Source organism: Brassica rapa, chromosome A02 (genome assembly GCF_000309985.2).
Source record: "Brassica rapa cultivar Chiifu-401-42 chromosome A02, CAAS_Brap_v3.01, whole genome shotgun sequence".
Lineage (NCBI taxonomy): Eukaryota > Viridiplantae > Streptophyta > Magnoliopsida > Brassicales > Brassicaceae > Brassica > Brassica rapa.
Genome location: NC_024796.2, coordinates 8,370,369 through 8,390,926, shown reverse-complemented (window position 1 = coordinate 8,390,926; position 20,558 = coordinate 8,370,369). Strand labels below are relative to the sequence as shown.

At 33.0% G+C, this 20,558-nt stretch overlaps 1 protein-coding gene across 5 annotated transcripts; it reads left to right on the top strand.

Annotated features, from left to right (window-relative positions):
- Positions 1–352: 352 nt before the first annotated feature.
- Positions 353–18,341, top strand: LOC117131897. 5 transcript variants are annotated; one of them, XM_033284907.1, is made up of 4 exons: positions 353–6,995; positions 7,071–10,221; positions 10,313–10,363; positions 10,506–18,341. In XM_033284907.1, the coding sequence occupies exon 1, from the start codon at positions 3,533–3,535 to the stop codon at positions 5,210–5,212; it is 1,680 nt and encodes a 559-aa protein (XP_033140798.1). In that variant the 5' UTR covers positions 353–3,532; the 3' UTR covers positions 5,213–6,995; positions 7,071–10,221; positions 10,313–10,363; positions 10,506–18,341. The 5 variants fall into 5 exon arrangements, with proteins under 5 accessions (XP_033140798.1, XP_033140800.1, XP_033140797.1 ...); XM_033284909.1 differs by having other exon boundaries at positions 353–8,231; positions 8,331–10,221; XM_033284906.1 differs by having other exon boundaries at positions 353–10,221; positions 10,506–17,082; positions 17,270–18,341.
- Positions 18,342–20,558: the final 2,217 nt, after the last annotated feature.

Sequence of the window (20,558 nt, the reverse complement as noted above, 5' to 3'; positions counted from 1 at the left end):
TAATATCATTTATTACAGAAGTACAAAACAAAATTTATTTGTTTTCCATTTTTATTTTATCTTTTACATTCATTTTCTCAATTTTAATTATTTCTATACAAAATTCAAATCAAAATAATAATTTAAAATTAATTTATATAAATAATTGATTCAAATATATATATACATATATTTTTTTAAAAGTTTACTAAAATATTTTCCAATAACCATTTAAAAAATATATTTTCACTATATATAAGAAAAATACAATACATAACTTAATTAAAAACACCAACTTAAATTATGGTTTTTATATTTCATATTAAGTTTATAAATATAATATATGTGATTATTTATATGATGGTACGTATAAAATAACATTAATTATATGATTACTTATATTATGGTACATATAAAATATGATTAATTATATGATGACGTATAGATGATATATAATAGTGACATGAAAAACAAAACTTATTTGTTTTCAATTTTTTTATTTTATCTTTTATATTCATTTTCTCACTTTTTAACTATCTCATTAATTATATTTACTATAATATTTTGCCAGGATTATTTACATATTAACTATAATAATTCGACATATTTGAATGAAACCACTCTATTTGTGATAAGAATTTAAAATGGTTAACAAATATTTTTTTTATTTACTTATGTATCGGTTAGACATGGACATTCGGATAACTATTCAGCTACGAGTTATTTCTTTGGGTTATTATGCTTTTTGAGTTTTGAAACTAGACTTCATTTCGGTATTATAAATTTTCATGTGTGTTTCGAATCGGGTCTAGATGAATTCAGTCTTAATATATACAAACCTACAAATATCCAAAAACTAATGTATTTGACGCCTGTACGGATATTTGTATGAACAGTAAGAATATTAACCGATTCAATTCGGGTATATTGAATTCAAATTAAACTAAAAATAACCAAATAACCAAAAGTAATCATATTACTCTATTTGATTCAGGTTCGATTATGATGTATAGAAATCTAAAAGTACTTATGCAATTAATTATATTATGATACATAAAATATATAATACTAAACATAAAAATAAAAATAAAATATCGATTTATAAGAAAGTAAAAATTAACACCCGCACGGGTGTGCGGGTCAATCTCTAGTTAAGATTATTGTTAATGAATTATTAAGACCCTTTCCATGTGCATGTTGCTTCTGTTTTCTTCACGCCAAAATGGATGCGATAAATTTCTTGTATTTACCATATAAAATTGTAAGATGTTAGAGTTGATTTGATTGTGCCAAACTATATGTATACATAGCTTTTTAAAAATATTACGAAAGAAATTCCTCCACAATATATTTAAAAAAAGTATACATATCCACAACATGTACGGATCGGACGAGCAGCTCAAAACCCTTCCTAAACAGCATTTGAACATAGAGAACAAGCCATGTTTACAATTGGACATCCACTGCAGGTTTTAAATGGATATCCGGTGATTAAAAGTAAAAAAAAAAAAGATGAGCATGCTATTGCATCCACAATTTAATTATTCAACATATTAACCCTAATAGTCTAATACTATTGTATGAAGTTAATTAACCCTAATACAAAAAAAAAATTAGCCCTAATACTTGATATATCTTTTCCTTCATGTTTTTTAGTGTCTCCCTTTTAATCGGATTGTTGGACTCCAACAGAATTTCTGACCGATTTTTCATAAATTCCAATAAAAATGGTATTTGTTAGAATTTCGTCAGAAATTTCCAATGGAAATCCGACGATATTCCCTTGACACTAGTATTAAAGTCCGTCAATGGGAAATCTGTTCTGATGACAGTCCATCGGTATTAATAATCATTTTGTCATTGAAAATTAATCAGAAATTTTTAGCGCTAATTCGACGACATTTTATCAATATTGGTAATGACTTTTGTCATAAAAAATTTGTCAATTTTCTTTTAACAAATATTGGAAGATAATCCATCTATATTTATAATAATTTCCATCGTCGGAAATTCGTCAATTTTTTGATGAAACTAGAACTTTTGAGATGCAAAGTATTACCTCCTAATTTTTTGACGATAGGCAAATTTATGACGGTTTCAATTCGTCGGAAATTAAGTTTTTAATTGATAAAATTAAAATTTTCTTTCACTATGCAAAACTGACAGTGACAGGTCTCTCTCTCTCTCTCTCTCTCTCTCTCTCTCTCTCTCTCTCTCTCTCTCTCTCTCTCTCTCTCTCTCTCTCTCTCTCTCTCTCTCTCTCTCTCTCATTGGAAACAAACATGTTTTCTTGTAGTGAATATCATCTTTAGTTATAAATATTCAGTTTTGAGTTAAAAAAAATGGCTCTGATTAGTAACATATAGTTATAAGTTTAAGTTGTAGTATGAGTCCCGATATCGTTTCTTGAAGATTTTCCAGGGTCATCCTAGCATGGACGTGTGAAGGCCCAGTAGTGGGTGCCTCATTGCGAGGATTTGGGAAAAATATCATCTTTTGTGCCGTTCTGGCATGGAGCCATACGTGATCATGTGATCTTAGTGGATTCTTGAACCTGGATTTGCATTGCAATGATTTACGATATACACTACAAGAAATATGGCTATTGGTAGCAGTTCACGGTAGCACGAATTCTCAAACTGCTACCAAAAATGGTGTAATCCGATACCCATCTTTTTCATAGCGTTAGTTCCTCGCTAGCGATAAATTTAATCCAGGAAAAAATTAACAAAAAATACAGTAAAACAGAGTAAAGTGTTGTCGCGATGCAAAAGACTTGGGTTTAGTTTTAACCTTTTCCGCCTCTCCTTCACTCTTCACATAGAAACCATCGAAGAAAAAAAATGATTGGGAAGCCCAATCTCTCCGATTTTTGATCGATCTTCGTGTCTGAACGGTGTTGTTTTCGCCAGCGGTCAGATTCCCGGTGAACCCATATTCGATTTTGTCTGTAATTCCTTTGATTTATCTGATTTCTCAGATGAATTCCTTTGATTTGTTTCAGCTTTTACAATTTCGAGTTCACCGAAGATTAGGAGGAGAGAAGTCAGGTTACAGAATCACGAGAAGTCAGGTGGTAATCAATTCCGTTTTGCATTTGATATCGTCATGGGCGAACACGATTGTTCCTTTCTCGACTGAAGCTTTGAGTGTTCCTTTCTCTTCTCTTTTGCTTTGCAGGTTTTAGGTTTTGATTGTTCCTTTCTCGAGTGAAGCTAGTGGAGTTGAAATCCGAAGGATCTTATTGATCAGGTGATTCTTTTTCAGCCAAATAGAAGTCGTTTCTTGTTGATCATTTTGAATGACTGAAGAGGATGTATCTGATTGAATCGTTGATTGTTTATGTGTTCCTCTGTGAATGTCATTGTGTCTGTTTGGTGTATGTTTGACATAATCTTATGGCTTTGTTTGATTTTGTTGGTCTATCGGTTAGAAACTTAGAACATAAAATGGTCGAAAAGTCATGGGTTCATCTAAACAGGTAAGGAAAAACAATATATATTATAGGAACTGAATTTTTGTGTGTGATTAAGAGTGTTGAAATTATGCTTTCATGTGTCTAAACCGAAGAGCTGATCCTGGTTATGAGAGTGGTGCGTGGGAATTTGTGAGGTGTGTTGGTGCAGATTTGCGAGAGTCTGAGTTGATCATTTGCCCATGTATTGATTGTCGCAACGTAGCTCGTCACTCAGCCAGTGTTATTGTGGATCATCTAGTAACAAGAGGAATGGATTTGAGTTACAAGATGAGGGAGGATTGGTATCACCATGGAGAAGTAATGTCAGGGACTGACAGTAGAAGCAATGGAAGTGAGAAGAGGAATGAGATTTTAGGGTTATACCAAGCAGCTGCCTTTGTTGATGAAGAGTTTCTTAGGCATGGTGACTTAAGTGAGGTTGCTGAAGGTGAAGATAAGGCAGAAGATGAGTTTCTTGCTAAGCTAGCCGATGCAGAAACACCTCTGTATCCAAGTTGTGCTAACCACAGCAAGCTCTCTGCAATTGTTTCACTCTTTAGGATAAAGACACAGAGTGGTTGGTCTGATAGAAGCTTCGATCTGCTGCTTGAGACTTTGCCACAGATGCTACCCGAGGATAATGTCTTGCACACGTCCTTGTACGAAGTGAAGAGGTTTTTGAGATCTTTTGATATGGGTTATGAGAAGATACACGCCTGTGTGAATGACTGCTGTCTATTCAGAAAGGAGTTTGAGAAGCTAGACAAATGTCCGAAATGCAATGCTTCAAGATGGAAGATTAACTTGCGCACAGGTGATGTGAAGAAAGGTATTCCACAGAAAGTTCTAAGGTATTTTCCCATAATCCCACGGCTGAAGAGGATGTTCAGGTCAGAGGACATGTCAAAGGACTTGAGGTGGCATTTTACTAATAAGAGCACTGATGGAAAAAGCAGACATCCGGTTGATTCTGTTACTTGGAATCAAATGAATGACAGATACCCTTCATTTGCCGCTGAAGAAAGAAATCTTCGGCTTGGGCTGTCCACAGATGGGTTCAATCCTTTCAACATGAAGAATGTGAACTACAGCTGTTGGCCTGTTTTGCTTGTCATTTACAACATGTCACCTGAAAAGTGTATGAAGGAGGAGAACATCATGTTGTCGTTGCTGATTCCTGGTCCAAGCCAACCTGGTAACAATATTGATGTGTACTTAGAACCGCTTATAGAGGATCTAAACCACCTGTGGGAAAAAGGAGAGTCAACGTATGATGCAGTCAACCACACCACTTTCACATTAAGAGCTATGCTTCTCTGGACTATTCAGGATTTTCCAGCATATGGGAATCTTGCAGGCTGCAAAGTAAAGGGCAAAATGGGTTGTCCTGTGTGTGGAAAAAACACAGACAGTATGTGGTTGAGTAACTGCAGGAAGCACGTTTATATGTCCCATCGGAAAGGTCTTCCTCCCACACATCCTTATAGAGGAAAGAAAGCATGGTTTGATGGGAAAGCAGAGCATGGGAAAAAGGGTAGAATTCTGAGTGGTCATAACATAAGCCATATACTTAGAAATTACAAGAATGATTTTGGAAATGTGAAAGTAATTGGTAGGAAGAGGAAGATTAATGAGACGGTTGGATCAGACTCCAATACGGATGATGAATCCAGTGATTCAGAGGAAGAGGAAGAAGCAGTTGATGAGGAAGAGCTATCTAGATGGAAGAAGCGGTCAATCTTTTTCAAGTTGCCTTATTGGGAAGTATGTTTCTAATCTGAAGATATATCAGTTTTTCTTAATTGTGCAGTCACCACCTTCCTTTGACACTATTATCTGTGTTTGTTTTGTCTAGGATCTACCAGTTAGACACAACTTAGACGTTATGCATGTGGAAAGAAATGTTGCTGCAAGCCTTATAGCTACATTGTTGCATTGTGGAAAATCAAAAGACGGTCTTAACGCGAGAAAAGATCTGGAACTGCTGGGTATTAGGAAGGATTTACATCCTCAACCCCGTGGGAAAAGAACATACCTTCCTCCCGCTCCTTGGTCTCTGTCCAGCAAAGAGAAGAAAGTATTCTGCAAGCGGCTATCGGACTTCAGAGGTCCGGATGGTTATTGCTCAAATATATCAAGGTGTGTGAAGTTAGAAGAATCTAAGATATCAGGATTGAAATCACATGATTACCATGTCTTGATGCAACAGCTTCTCCCAGTTGCTATTAGAGGTATTAACTGAGTCTTTAAACTTTCTAATAGTCAAGATTAAGATGTCCTGACTCTATTCTCAAATTATATTTTTGACAGGATTATTACCTAAAGGTGTTAGGATAGCTATTGGCCGCCTGTGTGCTTTCTTCCATCATCTCTGTCAGCGGGTAATCGATGTAGAGAAAATTACAGTATTGGAAACTGAAATTGTGGAAACCCTCTGCATGTTTGAGAGGTTTTTTCCTCCAAGTTTCTTCGATATAATGATGCATTTGGTAGTTCATCTAGCCAGGGAAGCTCGGTTATGTGGACCAGTTCATTTCCGATGGATGTACCCATTTGAGAGATACATGAAAGTGCTGAAAGACTTTGTAAGAAACCTTGCAAGACCAGAGGGTTGTATTGCTGAAGCGTATCTTGCAGAGGAATGTGTTAGGTTCTGCAGTCAGTTCTTGAAAAAAACAACAAGTTATGAGGAGAAACCTGATAGAAATACTGAGTTCGAGAGCAGCTCTATTCTTGAAGGCCGTCCAATATCTGCAGCCACTTGTCGTGTTCTTTCTGAGAAGGATATGAAGATTATACATCTTGCTGTGATTCAGAATATGGCAATCGTCGAACCTTATGTGGAGTAAGTCTTTCAAAGCTACTTGTTGTTTTTTTAGTTACTGTCGCTTGTGACTTTATAGCGTAGCTAATACATTGTTTGAATCCTTTTGAAGCATGCACCTACAGCATCTACAGGACACTAATGAAAAATGTAGACGTGATGCAACAACATTATGGAGACTTCATTCACAAAAATTTGCTTCTTGGTTAAAAGACCAGGTAATTTTCATAGTATGAGCAACAATTTAGTTTTCTGGTTTTGGCTATAGATATGTATTGACACTTAACATATTTTGTTATAGATACCTATTAGCTCAGAGAATCACGATGAGACACTAAAATGGCTGGCCTACGGTCCTCGTCTTAGCTCTAGGTCTTTCACTGGTTACATAATCAAATGAGGACAGAGGAGAATGAAATGGAGGAAGAAGCAGAGGACTTGGAGGAGAATGAAATGGAGGAAGAAGCAAATGATGATGTGCAGACTCAGACTGACACAGCTACTACATCACAGCGTAAAAGACGCCGAGGACCTACAAAGATGAAACACATTGCCAAGGATCCAACTGAAAGGCAACATGTCGACTTCACAGATATGGGGGATCCATGTGGTCCAGGTTCTGTACTGTTATCCTCCTACTTGGGTCCCTTAGTTCGTGAACATGTTCCGGTGATCATTGATAACTGGAGACAAGTCAGTGAAGAAATCAAGACTGTGCTCTGGAAATCTATTGAGGTAATAAGAAAAAAATTTACATTTAACTACGATCCATTTTACTTGTATTTGAATGTGTCTCATTGCTGACTACAGATGAGGTTTGACATGGACGAAGACTTTAAAAAGGCTGCTGTGTTTAAGCAGATGGGATGTTTGTGGAGAGCATCCAAATCACGTCTGGTAACATCTGTTAGAAAAGCTCCAACCATTAAAGGTAGGATGAGCTTGCAACCGAACAATGTTTCTACAGCTGAATGGCGTAAATTTGTCAAAGAGAAGACCAGTCAGGCCTTTAAGGTTGTCAGCGACTCTTACAAAGAAAGAAGACAGAATCAGATTCCTCACACCTGCGGCCGTAAGGGAATGGTGAGGCTGAGAGAAGATTTGGTAAAGTCAAGTGAAGATCCATCAAAAGTGTCGAGGCTCCGAGTTTGGGTGAAATCACGAACAAAGAAGGATGGTACTCTTGTCAATGTTAATGCAGCTGAAAAGATTGTAAGTTTTCATATTGATTTTAAGAAGTTGGATCTGCTGGTTGCTGCTTTGTGATTATTGAAATTTTAATGTGTTTCCAGAGAAAGGCATCAGAGATCGAACTTGAGGGTCATGCCGATTCAACGACAACAAATCCAAAGAACGATATGCTATCTCAGATACTGGGACCTGATCAACCTGGACGGTTGCGAGCGATGGGCAGAGGCATTAGCATGACCAAATTGAATTGTTTACAGGTTAAGGACAACTATATCGCTGCAATGGAACAAAAACAGGTCTCTCTGCAGGAACAGGTTAATGATTTACAGAAGGCCCTTCGCCGAATGAATAATCAGGGTCCTGCAACTGATGTCAGTGAAAACTCCTATAACAAGGTATGAATTTAATTAATCTGGCTTACTCTGTCTATAAAATTGTATAGTTGCATTTCATTGACATTGCTTGTACTTCATGTAGAGTGTAAATAATACCAGATCACTTCCCAAGTGTTATCTGGTTGACTGGGCTTCTGTCGATGAGAAAGTTGCTGAGGGACGGGTCGTTTCAGCTGAAGCTGATGAGTTAGTTAATGGGGTTCCTTTAGGGCCTCACGCTGTGAAGGTTTTGGTTGAAACTGCAATAAAAGCAGACACTTTTTTATGGCGACCTGCACATAATATGTTTACTATGGAGGATGCAGTTGGCGAAATGATTGCATGGCATTCTGATCACTGTATTGTTGCAACAGCAGGTCTCATTCCAGAAGACAATGCTCCTACAGTTAAGTTTCTTCTCTCTCTGTTCCTAAGTATGATTTTCCTCTATACCTGAGTATGATTCTGAGTCATTTTTGTTCGATGTCTTTGTTGTGTTTGGCAGAGCCCTTTCACAAGTTCAGTTAACAAATGCAAGCTCATGGACTATATACAGAAGGAGGAAGTGGTTGCTTTAGGCCGATGGCAGACTAAAGAACCAAAATCATTGGTGAATGGACTTCCTCTTGGTCCTAATGCAGTAAAAGTGTTTGTCGATGAGGTACTAAACCCAACGGCATTCATATGGAGGCCTACTGTAGGAAAGACAAATATGGAGGATTTTCTGAACTGTTATGTAGCATGGCCTGCAAATTGCGTTGTGTTTGAGCCGGATATAACAGATTCTCCACGTCGTCAACAATCAGATTCTAAAGCAGTGAGTTCATCTTCTAAGAATCAGAAGTCTCCATTAACTCCACCAGCTCCTAAGAAACCATTTACTCCTGCATCTCCTCTTCGCAGATCTGAGGTACAACTATATTGTTGAATTGTTTGATTCATTTTTGCTTTCTGTGATGCTTGAATTTTGGCTTCGTTTTTGCTTTCTGTGATTGCAGCGTAACAAATTCAAGCCAAATCAAAAAATCCAGCTGCTGGATCTGTCTGGAAACAAGGTGATCGTCGCTGAAGGACGTTGGTCTTCGAGTAATCCTGAGCATCTTGTCCACTTTCAGCCTTTGGGGCTTGGTGCTTGTAGAGTCTTTGTGGATGTTGTGAAGGTGAAAGATGCATCTGTGTGGAGGACTTCATCTGAGATTGAGTATATGGAAGATGCACTTGGAAGCACTCTTGCTTGGCCAGAGGATAAAATTATAACGGTGAGAGTTTTGTTTATTTTTTTGTTCTTTCTCACTTGGAAGCACTCTTGCATAAATGTGAACCGAAGGTTATGTCTTACTTTTCAGGTTTGACAAAAGAGCAGAAGGAACCATGCAACTATTTAAGTTCTTGTTGACATAAATGACTTGGTGTTTGCTGTTTCAGAACATGGCTTTTGTTTTTCAATTACTCGGTGTTTCTCTTTTTTTCATGTGTCGGATGGATTGAAATGTTTGTATGGTTTGAATGATTTACTTAAGTTAAGACTTTATGTTATTGTGTTTGATCCATTTTATCATTTCAGTTTTACAAAGGCCCAATAAGATAAATGTCCATATCTAGTTTACAAAGAACAAATCACTATTCTCGGTTTAGGGCAAGGATAGGGGTTAGGATTCTCATGTTTTTGTTAGTGATTAGGTTTAGAGATTTCTTTTAAGGTTTATTCTAATCATAGTTTTGAGGTCGTTTTAAAGAAACTATAACACACATTAAGACAAAATTATATGTTAATCACAAAATACATGATGTAGTTCCCTTTCCACATTATCTTTCTTGTGAAAGGGTTAGCATATGTAGTGTTTAGTTTGAGGGTTAGGGTATATTGGTGTAGTTAAAGTGTTTAGTGGTTTATATATTTAGAAATTGATGTCTAAAGTTAGATTTATATTTTAGAATCATGATTATATTTTTTACAAATTTTAGATAATTTTAAAAATATTTATAAATAACCAGAAACATAATTTCTCTTCTTTTTTTAATAGCCATCGATTGATATCTCAGATCAAAGGCCCATAATCCACCATCCATCAGCTATCCTCGTTCTCTCTTCCTATTGGTTGATTATTTTAAGGCAAGGATCATAATCTTGTCCGTTCGTAAATGTTAATCTAACGGTTCAGAATTGTTTTTTCTTTTATCTCCTTCCTTCTCTCTCAGAACGTACGCCCACCGCAAACTAGGTTAGAGAGTTATCTCAAACCACCACAAATCTCTTTGTGACACCACGAGCCCACCTCGACCCACCACTAATCACTGTCTACCCATCACGATTCCATCTCAAACAACCATGATTCTCTCTTAAGCGACCACGATTTCTCTCTCTGGGTTTCCATCGAACTCATCCATATCAAAAGGTCTGCGCCCTCTAAAGTCTAAACCCTAGATTTATTTCATCTGTATGATTATTATATATTTCTCTAATTAAAAAGGTAACAACTCTTACAGATCCTTATAGATTCGAACCCTCACAGATCTGGGTTGGGAACTTCTTCAAAGGTCAGAGATACTCGATTTCCATTTATTCTTCTTCAAATATCATCTTCGATTTATTATTTCTTCTTCGAATAAGTTTTCATTTTCAGTTTAGATATTCATATTCAAATATCTATTAAAGTTCTAACTTGTGTTAACTTTACAGTATAGAAACTATAATGGAAGGAAGGAAGAGCATCGTATGTGCACTGCCGGCATCTGGAGTGAGACCACAACTACTCCAAAAACAAAAACCACAACAAGAAGCACTCAACAGAGAACAAGAACGAGGACAGTCCTCGGGAGGAAATGATGTGGAGGAGATAACCAGAACAGAGTTCAGAACCTCTCTTGGCTACTTGACACGCATTGAGGAACCTGAAGAAGACATCGACCCAATGTTCAGAAACTCATCTCTTTTCAGACGCCCACCACAAGCACAAGGACAGTCCTCGCGAACCAAGTCTGGCCGTCATTACTAATTGTTGTTTATGTATGTTGTTTATGTCTGTTGTTTATGTATGTGTTTTTTTGCTATATGATGAATCAATTGTCAGCACATTATAGTGCTTTTTGCATATTTCTAGTCTGGTTACAATTACTAAAATTTCTATTTTTTAATTTTCTTTTTTTACAATATTTTCCAATTCTATATCCCATAAAAAAAAATAGTAAATCAAACCGAAAAATGTGTCAATATAGAAAATATTAGCTATTCAGTATTACCTATGAAAATAAACGTTATAGCACAAGTAAAACGCTGTATTATAATATTCAATGGCACAAAAAAATTGCTATTAAATGTTCAAAAATCCAAAACAAACTGAGTTACAAAAAGGTATTCCATGACAAAAAACAAATGTCATAACAAAATATTTTATGGCACACGAAAAGTGCCACATAAAATATTTAAATAGCGAAAAGAAATCGCTATAAATAGGTATAATATAACACAGGGCCAACGCTATAATATCTGTATATTGTTACAGCACGCGAAAAACGCTACGCTAGGGGGGGGGTCTATTATAGCTGCGGCTATCACGGCGTTCTTCGAAACGCTATGAAAACGATATGATAGCATTTTTCGGGTGCTATTAATACCGATATTTCTTGTAGTGATATATGTATTATGGCTCAGAGCCTTAGTGGCACATGGTCTTATGGTTGCGTAGCCGTAGAATTATCTGATCTAAATAGCGTGTAGTCAGATCAGATAATAGAAGTCTCGATATGCTTTCATTAGCAAGATGTCTTCCTGCCTATGAACGGGAGGTCGTGCCTGAGCCAGTAGATAACTCATATAGTGCTATAATAGGCATAGAGTTTTAATATGGTTGTCAAATATCTCCCAGAATTAGCATGAGAACCTTTTCTTCCTATCATGTGAGAAGGAATGTTTGACCTGGAGGCAAGACGAGAGAATCGTGGAGGGGATGCCCCATAGTAGATATTTTCCAGCCTTGGTTTTTTTGGGGCCTTTTTGGAGATTTTCTTTCCTTTCTTATAGGATGTTATTGTTATGCTCGAAGGATTTCGATTTACGTGTAGGACGAACTCGAATTAAATTCTCGATATTCAGATTTTGTCATTGTATCTTACTTTTCTTACGTGTAGGACGGCTAGGAGCGCCGAACGCCAGAGAAACGAGGATCTGGCCAAGAAAGACGACCGTGGCTGATAGGTCTTGGAGAAAGAAATTAGTTTTTTGCAATCCGTGCAACTGATTATATTAAAATTAAAAGGTCTTGCGGGCTTAGATGAACGACAACCGGAGCCGTGCTCAACAGTAAGACGATAGCAACCGGAGGTATACTCGATAGTAAAATGAACACCAAAAACAGTACAATAATACAGAGGATAGAAATGTTAGAAGGAGAGGCTTTCTCTAAGTAAGGAAACCTGTAGATAAATTTCACTTTGTCCATGAAACGGTTGTTCCAACGAGCATGAGATAGTAGGAATTGATGTTGAAGTTGAAATATTCAAACAAAAAGGTCTGGAATGGGGCATAACTGCCGGTCGCGAAGCTAGATTTGGCTAAATGACTCATTAGACGGACGAGGTTAGCCCTAATACCGACAATATTGACCCGGGAGACTATGTGAATCTCAAACATTCCGTAGAGTAAATATAATTGTTCAGTGAGCTAGATGGTGAAAGGGTTGATGCTCTTTTCATCTCCAATTCCATCAGTGTATCTGAAAGGTACGATGAAACTGCCGGAGAGAGTCGGAGGGAGTCGTGGTAGTGAGGCCTTAGACGCCAGAACTTGGATGTAACCTTCCGGTGGAATCGTGGCTAGCAACGTACATCCAAATATATTAACATACTTCTTTCGTATGTTGCCTATATATATTGCTGTCTTCTCTTCTACGAGTTTACTATATTTTTGTTTTTTAACTCGTCACCTATGATTATTTTGATAATGGAATATTTTTCTTTAAAATCAGCATATAAAATGTGAAACCTAGTAAAATTGGGAAGAAACATAGTAGCATTTGTTTTTTGAAACAATCATATAGTAGCATGCATAAGTCTTTTTTTGCCCAATAGATTGTATATCATCATTCTAAACTCTGAATGTTCATTCAGATACGAAAGATGTGAGCCACTTATTGAACAATTATATTTTGTTTGTTCCTAGGAGTGGAGGACCATCGAAATTATGTTTGATGATAAATTTTAATTTATCTATTGATGATCAGTATTTTTGAAGTTGTAATACTCCAATAGTCAGTGCTACGGTCCCTATTGCTTGTTTTGTTTGATCCATTGTGCCTAAGTTATTTAATATGATGAATTTTTATGTGTTCATCCAATGACTTGGATTAAAAATCTGGTTTTTGGGACTTTGTCAAGCCATTCAGCCTTCAAACGCCACTTGAAAAATAACGCTTGTAATACATTACTCCATCAAAAATTGTCAGTACCTTTTATCTTTTAAAATTGTACAATTCTAGCAACTCTTCTTCCGTGAGATTTTCTAAATCTGGAAAATACAATTAGTTCTACTTATATGATTTATATATAGCATAAAATTATTTTTAAAAAAATTATTATTGTTTACTGTCATAAAACATGTAAGCATTATAGAAAAATATAATCTATTAGCTTTAAACATAAAAATCTAAATGCACGCAAGTGTTATTTTATGTGCATTTGTTTCTTTAACTATGGTGTCTTTGTGCAGTATTCTATAGCTACATATACGCCAAGTCGCCAAGTGCTTTGCGTCAACGATATATCAGTATTTGAAGAGGATTCGCTTTCGTTGAGCAAAAGAACATTGCTGAGAGATAAGTTCTTCAAACATGGAGGAGCTAAAGATGAAGCTGGGGCTGCACACGGATCTTGCACGTACACAAAGAGATGATAAGTGTTTACGGTGAAGGCATAATCCCTGCAACCAAATTCCTTTTAAATGAACTGAGACTACAAAATAAATCTCCTGGACATTATTGATAAAGTAATTTGACATGTGTCATCACATGTGAATATATATTAAATGTTGTTTTATATTTTTGGTAATTGTTTTAGAATATTGTAATAATTCATAAATCATCATTAACATAATAATAAATAGTATAATAGTAGAAATAGAAATATAATAATATTTTACTAGTTTAAATAATTTTATTACTTAAACAAATCTTCAAATATTTATGCAGTGTTTTTTAAAAAACTGTAATTTTCTAACTCCATTATCATTAGTTTCTTTTTAATATCTACAAATTTTAGAAATATTATTTAATTTTACGTTTTGAAATTATATTCCTAGCAATAATTTTATAAAATTTTATTTAATATATTTTAACTAAAATAAACAGATAAAATTATTACAATGAATAAAGTTTTAAGTATATAGATATAAATATATATATATATATGTTAAATAAAAATTATAACAAAATATTTATTTTATCTTATTTTTTACATATAATTAAATTAAAATTTAAAATTAAAATATTGTTAGAAAATAATAAAATCTAAAAATTAACAAATATTTATTTTTTAAATATGATTTAAATTTTAATATTTTTATTTATGTGCATAGTGCAAGAAAGCACTTAGTAAGTATATATAGATCTCCCTCTTTAACATCTGATTTCGAACATATTCACAAGAGCTCGCTAGAGCTATAAACTCGAAGTCATATTTGGTGGAGTTTTTTGGAGTTCTCATGGATATCAAGTTACTATCTTAGTCTTTCTCTTTCGTCTTTGTTTTTTTTTGTTCGTCGTGAAAACAATGGTGTAGCGGACTCTCTTGTGAAGTCTGCTCTCTATAGCCATGCCTCGACTTGTATTGAAATCTCCGTTTAGATTTATAAATTAGTTTGTTACCAAAAAAAAATGTCACCGATGATTTTGTAATTTTTTTGTCCTGGAAATGATTGTAGCAAAAAGAGTCGAGCCATTACAAACACAGAGAACGCTCACACTTTAGTATATTTATATGAACTGATAGTGAATAAATATCCACATGCCGACCTGGTCTAGTGCAGGGAGGCGCTGGTTTCTTATGATTTATAAAGAAATTAAAGGCGCAGATCTGGTCTATTTAAAACATCAATATTGGTAATCTCCAAAAAAAATTTCGCAAAAATAATAATAAAATAACAATACGAGAGAGAGAAATATAAAAAGTTAAAAAAAAGTCTCATGACTCTCAAAAAATTGTGAGATACTTTTAAACCACTAATAATTCTTTTGAATTTGTGATTTTTTACTATTAAATTTTATTTATACAATTAAATTATTTAAAATATTAGTATTCTAATATGAGAAACTCACCAACAATAATTCTATTTAATAATTGATTTTTTTGAACCTAGAATTGACCATTTGCTTCATTTCATGTGTGCAGGATTTTGGATTTTTGTTTTTGTAGATAGAGAAATACTAGTTAAAACATAAAAAAAAATATCCGGTTCGACTGTGGTCGGTTTGTTTTGGATACAAAAGTTAATAAACTACAATTAGTTTATTAAAAAAAAATTCATTGTTAATAACATACATTTTTGTTTCTAGAGAAAGTATAGTTTGGTCTAGTTTGAAAATTTGGTGTTTTTGCCATACCCAATCGGACCAGCAACGGAGCAAGAGTACGAGACTTAATATACTATACTAGCACCATTTGGCTACAAGTCAGTCATATGAATGGACCGGCCAAAAGAATACTTAACAATGTGACTAAGTCTTCTTCTTGTATAAACGGCTAAAAGCAAACAACTTTTAGGGATGGTTTTTTTTTTTTTTTTTTTTTTTTTTGTCACGACTTTTAGGGATGGTTATAAGTAAAACTAGATTCTAACCCACGCGGATGCGCAGATATTGTTATCATTTTATTACAAAATTTAAATTAATAGTAATGTAACTGATTTTATTATTATATATTATATAACTAAAATATATGTGAAATTTATTTTTTGTTACAATAATTTAAACCTCGATCATATTCTATTTTTTTTAAAATCGTAATTTTTACTATTTTTACATTTTTATAACAATATTTTCTATTTCAAATAAAATACGGGATCCCAAAATATTATGTATATATATAGATGCGAAAATTTATGTAAAATGTTTTTTACAATAATTATATAATATATAGATATACCTACGATTATGTAAACCAAATACTCCTTCTGTTCCTACAAGATCCATGTTATATTTTTTTCACATTTATTAAGAAAACATATAAAATTGTCATATAAAATTGTATTTTCCAATACATTGTTTTTATTAATTAACTATTTCCAATAACTTTTAACCAATGAGATTTTATTAAACATGATTGTATTTTTTGAAAAATACAATTTTTCATTAATTAATGTATTGAAAATGTAAAAAATGTATTTTTTTGAAACAATTTTTTTTCTCTAAAACATGGATCTTTTAGAGACGGAGGAAGTATATATTTGTCAAATAAATGTATTTACTATTTAAATATTTAAATATATAATATTTACCAAACTATTGTTAAGATCATGGTCACAAAAATCTACAATGTAGGAGAATAATATCCTTTCCATTTTTCTTTAAATATTAAGTAATATATATTGGATTTCTTGTGAATTGATCTAACCACATTTTACAGTAGATAAAAATAAGACTCTATTTTAATAGAGTAGATATATAGCACAACACAATAATGAATCACCGGAATTTGTTAGAGAAAGTCAAGTGTTGGGGCCCTTTTAGGAGGCGCCGCTAAGTCCATTCCTCCCACTACCAAAACACCGTGCTATTGATTTGCTCCTTTGTTATCATTGTTTTGATGTTGATTATCATGATGTTGATTCTCTTCTCATTATGCCCATTTTATAAATGTTTCTTTTGTTCTTTTCCTTTTTCCTTTCACATAAAAATATTTTAATGATATTCTATTTTTCATTCTATAATAGAGTAAAAAATAGGTTTACTCTAAATATAAAATTAATTTTATTCTAAAATAGAATACCATTAGAGCAAATTCAAACTTTATTATAGAATTATTCTTTTTTAGATTGAAAAATAAAGTAAACCAGTAATTTTCTTTTCAACATCTTGTCTAAGCTTATGGAATTTTACTTGTAGCCTTCTCTCTAACTTTTTTTTTAGCAATTGACATCCAGCTTCACGTCTTTTGACCCATAATTTATACAATGGCTTGATTTTTCATCTTAACCGTCGAACCAGTTGTTAATTTAGTTTAAATTTTGTTTTCTATATTGTTTTGTGAAATATATAAAACTAAAAAAAGTACAGTATAACCTCTTTAAATTAATACTTCATAAATTAATATATACTAAAAATCTCTATAAAATAATATAATTTTACAGTCTCAAATTAAGTTTTTGGTTCAATTAGTATATCGATAAACTAATATCTCTATAAATTAATAAAAAAAATTATAGTTTTGGTGTAGTCCCAACATATTAATTTATAGAGGTTTCACTGTATGTAATACTATATTTCAACAGTTCTCTTTGTATATGTTTCTACTTTCTACGACTGATTAACTCATCTTAACTATGAAAAAACATTTTCTTTTATTCAGTCCTAAATGAGATTCTAACAGATGAAACTTATGATCATTTAAAAAAAACTTATGATCAGTTTTTCCATTTCTTATAAATATATACTAATAAAGTTATATGCTATTCTCTTCTCTTTGTGCCACCTTATATTTTACTTTTACAAAAAAATTACATATTGCATCTATTTATTATTCACACCAAATATATTAAAGTAGTAGTATATAATAGTACATGTCTAATTTTTATATAATAGTACATTATAAATTCAACCAAATTTTTTATATAGATATTCCCGTAAGAAATTACTTTAATGCAAAATTAATAATATAAGTCATAGAAATTCAAAAAATAATACATTAAGTAAATTCATAAAACATAAAGTATGATAATCCATTTAGGATTATATTTTTTCACGTCTCATCAAATAAGGTCCGCCAAAAATAAAAAAGAATTAATCTTTACAAAAAAATGATTATCAAGCTCATAAAGATTGACTACATTACCAAATTTAGTAATTAATATATAATCTATGGGTAGACGACAAAAGAAGTAATTAATATATAATCAAGAAAGGTTAAAATCAGTTTGGAAAATAAAATAAAAATGAAAAAGATATAATTCAAGTCTTTCACCACCTATTTTATTTTTTAAATAACAAGTAGTAACGAAAACATAAAATTATGTATATCAAATAAGTATTCTTGTTAGTGCAACAATCAATTGTCATGCTTGTTAGTTATATATCTATTACGCTCAACAACCAAATGTAAATAATTCACATCGCTCTTCACATGAAAACAAAATTACAATAAGAATTCAAAATGTTAACTATTAAAGATTAAATTACTAGATGAAAAAATATTTTAATAAAAAAATATAATAAATCTAAAACAAATACTTATACATCTCACAGCGAAAAAAAAAATTAAGAATGTGTTTTTGAGATTCTTATTGCAAGATGACTGATATTTATACATAAAACAAAAAAAGAACTGAGGTCATATATTCTTAACTATCACAAACATGACGATTCCTAAATTATTTTTTTGTAGGTGCACAAAAACTCTAGCAAATATATGTACGTGCAGTTTAAAATTCATACATATATAAAATTAGTTAAGAAAATACTATATTAAAATGATTATGGATGCATATATAAAATTTCAAGAAAATATGTATAAGACCGAAAGTAATTCATGATTTGTGTTATAACATAATTTATTATACTTAATTATTATCACAATAAAATAGGAAAACATTGAATAATGTTTGAAAAAAGAAATGAATGATTTTTTCTTTTAGAACAATGTAGAAAAATACATCTATTACATATACATAAAACTAATTTTAATTAAATCAAATGAAAATAAATAAAACGAACACCTTAAAATATATCACTTCCAAAATAAGATCACATTGTAACCAAATCAGAATCATTAAAACTATTGTGTAGGAGAAAATGGTCAGCCGCATACAAGAGTAACGATGAGCATGTGTTTTCATTATATAAAAATATAACAGAAATGAATGATAATAATAAAAATTAATAAAATGTCAAAAGGGTGTTTAACATCGAATATAACTAAAAACACATCAAATATATAAACATATATAAAATTTTAAACAAACTTTTAATATTAATGTTATTCTAGCAAGTGAGATTATACTTGTTTCTCTCTCTTTTGGATTTCCCGGTGTTTAATTCTAGTTTTCAGTGTTTATTTACTTCCTCCATTTCAAAATATTACATATTTTAAGTGTTTCACACATTTTAATAAAACACATTAAATTTGCATAATTTTTTACTATTTTTTCTATAATTTTAAACCAATAAAATTCAATAAGTACAATTAAATTTTTTGAAATTTGCAATTAGTTAATAAAATATGCATTAAAATTCGAAAAATAGATCTTTTTGAAAAAAAACAATTTCTCTAAAATACGTAACTTTATAAAACGGAAAGAATACTAGAAAAGTAAGTATTGGATTTACTAGAGAAAACAAATCAGATTGAAAAATTAAATATTGCCCATCATCAACATATCCGTCAAGTAAGAACAACATTACAAGCGTATTTGCATTCATGTTTCATCATGACCACACACAAATCAAACACCACAACACACGAATCTACCAAATATATACTTAAGTGTGCATTCATGTATCATATACACAATCACAAATCAATACAACACACGAATCAACCATATATACTAATTTACTAAAGTATATGCACTAGAATTTGGGCAGTTAGATATTTTCACAAAGCAATATGTAATCATTGTTTTTCAAAATACATGCAACAGTACAGTGTAAGCCTATCTGCCTATGGCATTAATGATATATTGTCGAGATGAGTCACAATAGAATAACTCGTGTGATGATGAATACTGTTTTTAAACAAGGGTTATGATGAACAAAACTTATACGCTTTCCTTTTGCAGCTTCTTTCTCTGTTTTCATACATTATATGTACTCAGTGGCTGTCTCAGACAACTTGTCTACTAATACTGGTAAAAGTTTATACTCTGAAAATTCTGTTGTGCTCCTACTCTTTAAATTGTAATGGTTTTCCTTTGTACCATTCAAATGCTCAATGAAAACGACCCCTCTGATACAAGTGAAAGAAAAAAAGTAAACAAGATTGCATCAGTGAATCAAAAGTAAACTAGATTTTTTTTTCCAACCGGATGATTTTGATTAATAAAACGGGCTAAACCCAGTACAAAAACTCACACTAAAGCCTAACAAACCAAACGGGCAACCCCAATCCCTAAATGGGTCAAGACCGACGGCCCAACATGAGAAACCCTAGAAACCTAAAGAAAGTAGAGTCGGACGCTTCGCAGATCCGATTTTTGATGCTTGGACACGTGTTGCCATCCTCACCGTCGAGGGTACACGTGTCACGAGGCCAACGCGTCACCATCGCTTCCTGTCAACTCCGACGATCCAACCATCGGATCCACCGGCCAAACCAAAGCTCCATCGCTCCATCACTCTTCACCTCAAACCATCTTTGGGGATCTTAAACCGGAGAGAATCAATCGCCGTGGCGAGATCTCATCCACCACCGTTAAACAAATCCATCCAAAAATAAATCAGCGCATGCAACAACACCCTTTCCGTCGGAGCACTTCACTCTCCTCCGATGAACACACAAACAACCGAAACAAGAAACAAAACCAGAAAGAAGG